Source organism: Dendrobium catenatum, unplaced genomic scaffold (assembly GCF_001605985.2).
Source record: "Dendrobium catenatum unplaced genomic scaffold, ASM160598v2 fragScaff_scaffold_152, whole genome shotgun sequence".
NCBI lineage: Eukaryota > Viridiplantae > Streptophyta > Magnoliopsida > Asparagales > Orchidaceae > Dendrobium > Dendrobium catenatum.
The window spans coordinates 303,647-316,577 of NW_021318614.1; the positions used below are offsets into that span (position 1 = coordinate 303,647).

The 12,931-nt window shown below is 34.9% G+C and overlaps 1 protein-coding gene across 2 annotated transcripts in view; it reads left to right on the plus strand.

Moving 5' to 3' along the window:
- LOC110101131 (SNF1-related protein kinase regulatory subunit gamma-1) overlaps positions 1-4,821 on the plus strand; it is a 46,883-nt gene extending 42,062 nt beyond the window's left edge. For both annotated transcript variants that reach the window (XM_028701165.1, XM_020828922.1), the window contains 2 exons: positions 3,891-4,054; positions 4,170-4,821. In XM_028701165.1, the coding sequence (XP_028556998.1) occupies positions 3,891-4,054; positions 4,170-4,467 (462 nt within the window). In that variant the 3' untranslated portion in view covers positions 4,468-4,821. The remainder of the gene's footprint in view (positions 1-3,890; positions 4,055-4,169) is intronic.
- Positions 4,822-12,931: the final 8,110 nt, after the last annotated feature.

The window sequence follows — 12,931 nt, forward strand, 5'->3', positions numbered from 1 at the left end:
TATTTTCCCCTAAATGGGGGAGACGCCTGGAGGCTGTCAAAATTTTGGGTAAATGTATGACTGCATTCGGACCTGTTTGAACTAAAAAAGGACTCAAACTCAAACTTGTGAACCTTTGAACTTGGACTTGAACACTTACAGGGGGCTTGGACAAAGATAATTGAATTTAACTCGGGCACAATTCAAGACCAAATCAAGTTTAAAATCAAAACTTAATCAAGTGAACATTATACAAATGACGGTGAACTTGAACTTGCTACTTGAACTCAAGTAAGGACTTGATTTGGATAACAAGACTTGAACTTGAATGGAGTCTGAACTCAAGAAGACCACAAGGAATCCAAGCACGAACTGAACTTGAATAAGAACTTGAACTCGTACCATACAACATTAAGTGGGAGTTGTAGACTCGGTGAACTCAAGTCTAAATGAAACTGAACTTAGACTCAAACATATACAAAGAACAAAGCTTGAATCGTATACAAGGGAACTCAAACTACAAGAACATTTGTACGGTCAATAGTGACTCAAAGTACGCTACAAGATCTCGTTGCATACAAACAAAAAATGTAGTGGACTCTTACAACAATCTCTATGAGATCAGGTGCATCATACCTGCAAGAACAACAAGTGGTTGCAGAATGCATATGTGTGTCCTGTATGCGCTATTGAAACCTCCAACATTAGCAACATTGCCTGTTGGTTGAAGAAGGCGACACTGGAGATCAATAGCGGAGGACCTATCAAGCGACAAAGGTGGACATAATACAGATATAATAGACTCCTACGACAATCGTTATAAGAATGAAATGGCAATACTGTCAATTAATAGTAGAAGACCCGTCCTAGCAAACAAATACGTTAAACCACCTGAGATTGGTAAAAGGTGGATATGACATATCTGCAAATGACTCTCCTACAAACACTTCCGGGAGGTCGTTGTTCATACAACGGGTCCCTGTAAATGAAGATGAACTACTTGTGTGTAACGACAATGGGTATATCGTAAGTATAACGAACCCTTGTGGACACAAGTACAGATATCACCTATGACAACTGTGATTGAGATCTACGAGTACGTCGGGTATGAAGACGACTCGGTGTATGGAGAACGACACCTCCTGACAGAAGGAAAGGGATGTTTGAACAAATTAGAACTAAACTTCATGGTGTTACAAAGTCTCTTCTTAGTCATATACTTAAGAAGAAAACAATGCTTGCATCCACAAATATCGGAAATAACAAGTATAATACAAAATATCCTAAAAGGAGTTTTTTCCAAAGTAGTGGTCATTGATTTCAAAATCAAGGACCCTCCCGGTGAATGAGAAAAGGGAGTTTTACATCAGAACAATGAGGTATCTCATTAGAATCTGGTGATAACGCTACAATTCATTTTCATGCGAAAGTAGGAGATTCGTTAGTGCACTATAATCCAATTGCAAATGCGAAAGCAGGAGATTCGTTAGTGCACTATAATCCAATTGCAAAAAGTAATAAATAGTGCACGACAGTTTACCTATATAAAGCATCGAACAATTAAATTCAGAAGCTGCTACGTATCGCCATCAAATCCGCAACATTCATGCAAGCGGACATAAGACGTTTACAAATATTCCAAGAATGCCCCTGCACATGCACCATAGTTTGTATATACATATGTACAAAAAAGGGGTAATTACAATCAAACACCTGGATGGGTCCCGACGAGCGTATTATTGGTACACACGTGACGTCTAGAGATGCTGTGCGGGTCAATAAGTGAATTCAAATTCTAACCCGATTCTCCTATGCTGATCAATAGAAGTCGACAGGGTTCAAACTATCAAACGAATATACGGTCTTTGCGACCGGAGTATTTGTTTTAATACATTCATATTAGACCTTCAAGGCCTATAATCAAGAGAATTTACTAATAAACATAAAGCCTACGAAACCCATTCCTCCTAAGCATGTAAATAGGAGTAGATAGGGTTCGAACCATCAGATAAATATGCGGTCACGAAGTCGATCAGAATATTTATTTTATACATTCATATTAGGCATTCAAGGTCTATAACAAAAGAAATTCACTCACAAAATCATAAAGCTTATGAAAAACCCGATCCTCGATCAACAGTTTGGCCGAGTCGACAAGGTTTAATCAACAAATGAAAATAACCTCAAACACACCGATGATGGCCGTGTTGAACGAAAATCTCAATCGGAGGGGTCAATTCCAAATACTTCAAATGCCCATCAAAATCCAAAACTCCACGAGTTCTGAAATCTAAAAATCATCAAAATTCCAAATTCAAAATATTTAAAATTCGAAAATCAACCATCCAACCATTTAAAGCAAAATTCATTTACCGTCCACAATAGTTTGCCGATGTGAAAAAATTCAAATATAACTTCAACTCACATAGAGCTAATGCCTAGTCGAAAATATCATTAGGATCCATTCTCAAACAATCTTCTACCAATAAGGACGTGATACGTGTCATCTGGCCGGCGGTTTTGCTGTCAAATGGCACCGCAGGATAAACGGTAACCCAGGGCCCTCTAAACCGAGTGGTTTTGCCACCAAATGGCACCACGAAATACCAGTTATGGACAGAGCCAATACGCTCCTTAGTGGCATCAAATCCTTGAGATATGAATTAATAGGATATGATCGATAGGGCACAAAGCTCTATGTTAGCTATGGTGGATTCAAATTTGTCGCCTTAGGCAAATATTTACCCCAGGTCTACAAGGTCCCCTTGGATGAAGCAACCCATGGCTGCCGACAAGGATCCTTCTGTCAGGTTGGGTTGACTACCGCCTCTGACTAAGTAGACCAGGGACCACAAAGGCCTGGGATGATGGAACCATGGGATCTTGATCGGGTCCATCATCCATTCCCCCACCATCCGCTTTAAATACAAGATGGTGAAAATTCCAATTTTAAATATCCAAATCCAAATCTTCAAATTTTCAAATCCAAACCCATGCTGCTACTATATACCAGATAACACGTATCTCTATACGTATCTAATTAACGACTAGCCTTAATCGAAAGTTCTCCCTCATTATTGGGAGGGGTAATTAACTATAGGGGCTTGCGCCTATAGGAAACCATAACTCAGATCTTAAAGTCCTCGCAAAATGAGGGCGAAATATCTGGGTAGTGTCTTATCTACAAACCCATCTGCCTTCCCAAAATTTACCCCAAAACTTATTATGTTAAATCTCCCTCGCTAAAGAAAAAACAAACAATGCGGGCGGAGGCCTGGGTCGAATTTTTGGAGCCGACAGAAGGATAGACTAAGAGGTGTTAGATAGGGAAAACGTTGAAAAAGTTCAATGGGAGATTGTTTTACCTGTTTTTTTGGAATGAGTTTGGAATGAGTTCGTTGAAATTTCAAGGGATTGATTTATACCAATAAGTGTTTTGTGAAGTTTGAGTCAGAGTTTTCCTCAAAAGTACGAGGAAAGGTCATAGAACTATGCCAGCAAGGTTACCTAGCAAAGCTGGAGAAACCGAGTTTCCTCATCTAAAACTATTTGTGAGAGCAAATTGGAGCAAAAATGGAATACATGATGAAAGGAACAAAAAAAAAAAAGGTCAAATGCCACCAAGTCCAAGACAAGTTAGAATCTTGCTAGCTGTAGCCCATACAAGACTGCTAACAGGTTACATTAGGAATCAATAGAATTGCATTTATTTACTACACTACAGTTACTTGGTTGCTTCATGAAGTCCTCTAAAATAGACTGTTTTCTATAATTTATTTCAATCTTAATTGTGTTAAAATTTAACATTTGTATTTCTATGTTAGGAATTCTTTTACTTCCCTATATTACTTTTAAACAAATATGTCCTTAATCCAAGTGATAATATTAGAAATCCTATGCTTCTTTTATAGGCTTTTGAGGAGGAACCTGTACTTAGTGCCTTTCAATTGCTGAGGAAAAGAAGAATTGGTGGACTCCCAATTGTTGATGAAAGTGGACATAAAGTGGTAGGCAATATAAGCATAAGAGATGTACAGTACCTTCTAACAGCTCCAGAAATATACAAAAACCTCAGGTATGTGAAGAGAAATCTTATTTCTTTTCTGCATAACATTGAAGTCACAGGCCCAATTTGGACCATATAAAATTTTGTGAAGAGCTTGTGCTTCAGATGATTTCATTCTCTACAGGTCCATCACAGCTAAGAACTTCCTTGCTGCAGTTAGAAATTACTTACTGGGGCGTCAAGAGGCCTCACCCCTACTGCACAGTGTTATCACGTGCAGAAGAACTGACATGCTCGAAGACATCATATTGAAGTTGGATTCTGAGAAGATACACCGAATATATGTCGTTAACGAGGAGGGAAATTTGGAAGGTGTTATTACATTAAGAGACATCATCTCCAAACTCGTCCATGAGCCACATGGTTACTTCGGAAATTTCTTCGATGGAGTCGTTCCACTCCCCGCAAACAGCCGGGTTTGAACTGAAGTAGCTTTGGCTCTCTGCTTGTTCTATCCATGGGGCGGTTGTAATCTGCTAATAAGCCTTTTTTAGCTGTTGTGGCTGTTCACATCATTTTTCTCACGTCTGTGGTTTGTAAATTCCTGTATTTTTCATCTTGCTTAACCTCCTGGCCATCCAGCGTTTTCTTCTTCGAGTAATTACCGACTTCTTCTAGGAAAGAATTGTATTTCTTTTGGTTCACTGCAGTTTTGCAGCAACGAAAATCGAAATGTAATGTGTTTTGTGATATAAGCATTGCATGCTACGACTTTAGTAGTTGTTATCCTGGTAGAATTTGATTAAAATGGAACAACTTTAGTATCTTCCTTACTACCTCTTACTTCTCTAGTCAAGTGATTTATGGCTTTTCAGTCAACTTGGAGTGTAACATGTAAGGTAAGGAGAATTTGAATTGATATATCTCTTACTAAGATCATCTTGAATCACTCATATCAAAATCAGTTTAGTAGAAAATGATCTATTCATAATAAAACAACTTCCTATTTCGAGTTATATATATAATCAAAATCATATGATGACTATAAGTTTTTGCATAAATACAGCTCTCATTTAAGATTAAGTGTAAATTTACAACTTTTAGAAGTTAGAGTGCAGCTCTCTAATTCAATATTGGATTCAAATTTTTAACTTTTAGAAGTGAGAGAGTTGGGTGCCTCCTATATGATCCTCAAGGTTTATCATGTCAGGTCTTTCACTTTTATTTGTGAGGGTCTGTTGACCTTTTGCAATATGTAATGGAAACATGAAAAAGAATTTTAAATTACATGTTGAAGCCATACCGACCGTCTGCTACAAGACAATACACTACATTCGACGCCATCTAAAAGCTGATCGTGTGTGCATTAGCTCGATCGCTGCCCGCTTTTTCGTTGATAAAATTAACATCGAATAGAACATTTTGATTCTTCCTCTCACTTCTCCCATAGCTCGCAAACTCTCTGACCCAACCTCCTCCCCTCTTCGCAAGCTTGTCGACAGAGCCGAAGTCCCTCCGTCTTCTTCCTTTCCGGCTTCTTCTTTTCCTTCCGCGACTCTAACCTCCAACCAATACTAAAGCCTCTTCTTCCTTCCTCAAGCCGAAAACCCCTCCAATCTCTCCGACGCCCTAGCCCCTTTCACTTCCTATACACCCATGCATGTCAATTGTCGTCCTCCACCAAAGCCGAACTCCTCATCGTGACTCCAAGCCAAGGCCTTCAATCTACCTCCTCAAGCTTCCACCCTAGTCACCTCCAACCCGATGACCTCCAACCTTCAATCCTCAAGCCGACCGACCCTAGTCTCTTCCTCACCTATTTGATCCATTCGCCTGTAGCCTAATCAAAGAGGGTAATTCCTCTCTTTTTTATATATATGTTTTTTTTTTTAGTGTTAATTGATATTAATGTTAATATTAGTGTTAATACTATATTATTATTACAATACTACCATTGTTATCATTATTAAACATATTATTGATGTTATATAGTAGTAATAATATAATAGTAGTATAAGAATAAATTAGTATAAATAGTAATACTAATAGAAATATTATCATTATTTTATGCCAAAAAAGGGAAGAAAAAGAAATAAAAAAAAGGGAGGAAAAAGGAAATTTCTAAAATAAAAGAGAGGAGAAAAAGAAAAAAAAAAAGAAAGTTATTGTCTCAATTCACGAGCCTCAACAACATCATCGACGTCACCATTTATAGGTATAATTTCTAAACTTAAATCTCGCACTCGATGCTTGCAGCGAGTTGACAGACCTCCCTACGCGTTCAAACGACACAGTGCGAGGAAAATCAGTGTGACGCTTGCGATTAGGCGGGTAAGCCTCGAAGCACTCGTGTAGTGTGACAAGGATAAAAATTAAGTACCCTTAAGCCCTCGTGTAGAATAGCAAGGGAAAGAAAACTACGTTATTTCAAAATAGGTATCTCGAAGACCCTTAAGCGCTTACGCAGCGTGATGGGGATTAAAGAAAATGCGACTGCAGTGTCATTCGACACCTACTTGAAGCGCTCACACAGTGTGAAGGGGAAGGCTATGTCTCTTAGATTTCCCCTAAACGAGGGAGATGCTAAGAAGTTGTCAAAATTTAGAGCAAATGCAGGGGACTTAAACTTGCTAATTAAACGATAGTGGACCAAAAACTGAATGATCTTGGACTCAAATGAATAAGAAGGAGACTTTACATTGAACTAATGATGACAAACTAAAATGAAATTGAGCTTGGACCAAATGATAATGAACTAGACATACAGACTGGACCACAGAAGACTTGGACTCGAATCTGATGTGAACTACAATGAACATGAACCTAACCTGAGCTTGAACATTATTAAGAAGAATGACCAATAAGGAACTTGATTTGAGTAATAACGCAAAAAATTCTAGGGAGGTTAAGGAATTATCACTTCAACTTGAATGGAATGTTAATTAAGAAAATTTTGAGTCATTCAAATCTCATGGTACATGAAATCCCTAACATCTCACTCATGAACAATGAAGTTAAGATGATTTATAAGCAGGTACATCAATCCCTTGTGAACTATTGAGACTAATGGATTCAATGAGACACCAATAAACATGAGTAAGAGAGCTGTGATGAATATATCTCACCTACGAATGATGAAAGGTAAAGTGACAGAAGAATACAACTTGATTGCCAACATTGATTCAAAGTCCTCTTCAATGAATATCATTGTAAGCCATAAGGCAAAACACCACGATCATGAATAATGACCAATATGACGTGAACAAATGATGAAAATAAGGGATGTTGATTGCTAGTGATGCTATAAGGCTCTTAATTCATCCATGAGCTAGATTCAAGGTACTTATGCTTGCCAACCCAAATACAACATAGGGAACACGGTTCAAGTTCCAAATAATAAATAAACATACACGTACCATATGATGAGCCCAAGCCATCCAAATAAACATCAGACAATTGATAGGAGATTTGTGCTAAAATCTCAACGCATATGATTTGTTCATAAGCAAGTGAATAATTGGGTTGCGACAACACTATAACATAGAGAATGGCCCATAGTGTATACAATGGATTGCTTACAAATGGGGAATGTGCAACAAGTACAATAATATCCTTGGGATAATCCAAGCTTACAAACAAATGAACACACAACCTGCATTCGGAGGATCATACACTCGTGACACATGTGACATCCTGTAAACTATTGTAGGAGGTCTACCATGCATGTAACATTTAGCTTACAATTGGAAAAGGAATTTGTGGTGGCTACAAGGAATTTGTAAGGAATATCACGACGTCCCTCTAATCAACGATGGGCCATTCGTAGGTAAATGTAGTAGCTCTTTATGAACATTGGAAGGCTACATGTAATGAGTATGAAGGGAATATAATGACTACGTTAATGCTTTATTAACAATATCAAAATAAAGGCAAATCTGTTCATCCCTTATAGTTGACTACCTTGCAATGTCCGACAAATATACCAATTAATCTCAAGTAAGAACAAGTGGTATATAAAAATGCAAATACTTACGGACCTCTTACGAGATACCCGTTCTACTTACTAATGCTATATGCGAGCAAAATGCCAGATAATTACAATGAACATAAATGCATGCAAGCTTCATCAAACGTCGGAAGAAATGCAACAAAAGAGCTCAATATGCAATGACCTGATGATGAAAGTGTATTCAAAAAACTCCAAAATGAATATAATCTTCATGCTATCAATGATGAGTAAATACACCAATCCACCTATAAATAATGTGGGTTATTGCAAATGAATGTGGTAATGTGTATGGTGAATACAACCCTCCACAAACACATGTAAGAAGGATGCAATAAATGCGCAAAGAGACTTAATGCATCCAATGGTTCGTGTGACTTGCAAATAAATGCATTAATTTCTCACAAGCACTAAAAGCCAAAGTACAAAGCATGCAAAAATCTACTTACAAAGGGCATTAGAAGATTTTTATTTAGTTCAATTTGCTTGTAGATGATGGCCATGAAAAGCATAAAGCAGAAGATGAGAGCAAGTGTTACACGTTGCCTATGCGCAGAAGTAACAAGTCTGGGATAAATGCAGGCATCGATCTGCAAGACATTACAATAAATATGCTGTGTGAATAGCAGTCTGCATGCAAGTGACGACAAGAAATATATTTTTGGGTTTATTAACTTCTTAGACATATGGATACTCATGTTAGATGTCATTTGCAAGCAAAGATGAAAGCCTATAATGTGTGTACATGCCTGTGAATAAGTGTCACCTAGTGAGGTTGTTAGGATTAGGCGTGAACTTAGCAAAGAAGTCAATTATTTTATCTTTATTTTAATGATAGAACCCACAAATATAAATCAAGCTCTTTTAGATGAATTTTAAATTTTGGCAATACAAGAAGAATTAAATCAGTTTGTAAGAAATAATGTTTAAGAATTAATTGTAAGACCAAAATATCAAAGTATAGTTGGAACTAAGTGGATATTTAAAAATAAAAAGAATGAGTTAGGAGTTGTTATGAGAAATAAGGCTAGATTGGTGGCTAAGGGGTATAATCAAATTGAATGGATTAATTTTGAGGAGACTTTTGCTCCTGTAACAGGACTTGAAATAACTAGGGTTTTGTTAGCCTTTGTCTGTTTTAGAGGATTTAAATTATTTCAAATGAATGTTAAAAGTGCATTTTTGAATGGGATGATACAAGAGGATGTTTATGTTGAACAACCTTTAGGTTTTAAAAATTCAAAATTCTCAAATTATGTTTTTAAATTAAAAATGCATTATACAGATTGAAACATGCACCTAGGGCTTAATATGAGATATTAAGCACTTTCCTACTCGAGAGATCTTTTGAAAAAGAAAGTGAGGACACTACTCTCTTTTGAAGAAATTGGGAGATGATATACTCATTGTTCAAATTTATGTTAATGATATTATTTTTGGATCTATAAATAAAAATCTTTTTGATGATTTTTCTAAAATAATGAGTAGTGAATTTGAGATGAGCTTAATCAGAGATCTTAGTTATTTTCTTGATTTTAGCATTAAGCAAATTGAGGAGGGAACTTTTTTTAGTCAGTCGAAGTATGTTAAGGACATCATCAATAAGTATGAAATTAATAATACTTAACCAGTTAATACACCTATGAGTTCCTCAGTTCAGTTGGATGAGGACCCAAAGGAAAAATAAATTTAGAAGAATTATTAGATCTTTTCTTTATTTAATAACTAGCAGATTAGATATTATGTTTAATATTTATTTGTGTGCTAGATTTCAATTAGATCTAAAAGAATCATATTTGAAAGCAATAAAAAAGATTTTGAGATATCTTTTGGGAACTTAGAACTTATGGATTTGATATCCTAGAAAGTTATATGGTATATGTTATTTGGATGAAATAATAGTTGATTGATTTAGGATTTAAAATAGGAATAAATTTAATTTATTGTGATAATACTAGTGCTATTTACATTTTAAATAATCCTATTTAACATTATAGAACCAAACATATGGACATAAGACATCATTTCATTAGGGATCATATATCCAAAGAAGAAATTGAATCGAACCATATTTCAACTGAAAATTAACATGCAGATATTTTTACAAAATCACTAGCCTTTGATACTTTTGGCACATTAAAAACAAGGATAGTTGTGATTGATCTTAATTCTTAGATAAAGACTTCTACAAACTTGATATGTTTCTTATGTTTGCTTTCTATTTTTGTTTGTAAATGTTTTTGTTTGTGTGTGTGTGTGTGTGTGTTTTTTTTTGTGTTTTGTTTATTTTGGACATATATCATTTATCAAAATTTATTTTCTTATTTTCATGCTGATTTTCTAAGTGTTTAAATCATATTGTATGAAATTTATTGCGTACCATATGAATTATGTAGCATGTCCATCATTATTTTGGAGTGAATGCATTAAGTTTTAATTTTCTAACATAGATTATACTATACGATACTGTCATCATCCCATAAGATCTGTATACATTCGTCTGTACGCATGTAGATGGTTATCTGGGTAGAATCAGTTATTATAACTGATCGTACGTACGAATGAAAATTTCATCTGTACGATCCACGTGTCATTTTTTTGTGGGGGACGAACCTAACCGTTATTAAAATGATTTTAAATAACTTATCATCCCGGACAAACACCTGTTCGTCTGTACAATTGTATGGTCAAAAAGTCTATACAAAAGGATGCCTCGTAAATTGTATGTTTGTGAAAAGTCGTTTCATTTTGAACGTTATCATTCATCCTTATAAAACTTTTTTTTATCCTGTATGATCTCAAGATCATACGTATGAATTGCTTTTCATATTATATGAAGGGTCATTTTTCTTTAAATAGGAGGATTTTAGAATTTATTTTCATACACTTCAACGTCCTCCTTGAATCCCTCTCAACCTAAGAATGATAAGTTCTAACAAGCACGGTAGAGATTCTAAGGGTTCATCATCCAGGGGTGGAGATGAAAATTTTCTGTCTAGAGTAAATGAGGATTCCTTCTATAAGTTTGTCGCTGAAAAAATCACTCCCTCTAGACTTTTGATTCAAGATGATATCCACTTTTAAGTCATGCCTCTATTTGCTTCAACCCAGATATCCTTTATTTTGACTTTGATTCAGGCTTATCATATGGAGCTTTCACAATTTTTTAGCGAATATGAGGTTTAGTGAGGATGAGAGTAAGATAACTTATTTTGTGAGAAAACAATGGGTAGAAATAACCAAGGAAGATCTAAGAACCGTTCTCTATTTAAGGATTTGTAGGACTAGAGCACACACTTTAACCTCCAAATCTGACTATGATTGATCTGAAATAAATAAGACTCTTAGAGGTGTCACTCAAGTTTATAATTTGGTTAGAGTATACAATTTGAATCAAAATGCAAGGGTCATTCAGCATGTCCTTATAACTTCAATCATTCTTAAGGCTGGTGATCACATAAATTTTACTCCTCTTCTGTCCACAGTTACTTATTTGATTATGACTGGACAACCAATTGATGAGGCCTAACTCATTTTTGATTACATTCATAACCTTTTTGAAATTAGCTTTGCTTCTTATAAGAAGAAGAAAAATATTGCTCTAGGATATTTAGTGACTTATGTTTTGGAAATAAAGTACAACATTATTCATCATAATATTCCCATTGAATTACCAATCTTCTTCACCGATGCCTATTTTCAATCTCTTTTTGGGAAGAATGAGAATTCAAGTGAGGATACTAAGGGAGAAAGGGGAGAACCTGCACCTGCTCAGGGACCTGACTTTCAGGAGATGGTCCAACATTTTGATCTGTTAGAGAGTCATTTTTATCAACATTTTGATCAAATTTAGACATACGTAAACTAGCAGGATGCATAGTACCAGCAAGACATAGGTTGGATCCAAGGTGAGTTCGACTCGGTGAACACTAATGTAGCTATGATGAATAGTTATTTCTTAGTCTTCAACTAGCCTCCTCCTCTAGACCAGGATCCTTCAAAGTTTTAGATGTACTTCTTTACAGTTGCCTTTGCCTGTCCTTTCCTGATATGATGACGACGTGATGATGTCAGTGTTTATGTCTTTCTGTTGTAGTTTTTTTTGTTTAGGGTTGTGTTGATGTTGTGCTGTTTTGATGATTAATATGATTGATATCAATAACCTTAATGTATCTGATATTTATTTGATATTAGTAAAAAAAATGTCTTATTTTGATTAGTTGTTTTTGTTCCTTATTTGAAATGTGAGTTTGCTTATATGATAATCCTGTTTTAATTGATCTAAAAGTGTTATAAATTAACTTGCATTACAAAATTAATTTCATTGTGAAATCTAATTTTTTAAAAATTTAAGTTAACTTATAATTTGATCAAGTTAAGGATATCAATCTCATATTCTTTTTAGGCAAACATAATTTGAATATTATTATTACATTTTTGATGTCTTATTATTTTTTATTTCTCTTTTCAATATAATTATTTTTGTAATTAGAGAAATTTGATTTTTTAGATTATTAACTTTGGAAAGATCAATTAAAAAAAAGGATATATCAAAAAGAAATGTACAATGTGTAAAAAAATCAAAAGAATGCATAATAGTTCACAAAATGAAAAGAGGCACAAAATTAGCCCAAATATAAAAAGATGTATAAAGTGTGCCACAAATATTTGAAAAGATGTATAATGTCACTAATTGAATATGTTCTTTCCTCTATCGTTTAATCTTTATTTCAAATCAATGTAATTTTAAATTAATCTTTATTTTCAAAATTAAAATAAACTAATCTTCATTTTGTCACTTTTGAAATAAGTCTCCTTATCTAATTGTCTAGAATGCTTCATGACCTTGATCAATTTTTCTTATTTAAGTTATTTTTTAATTTAAATTTTTTTCATCTTTAGTTTTCATCTAATGGTAATTAACTTTGTTATTGTAATTC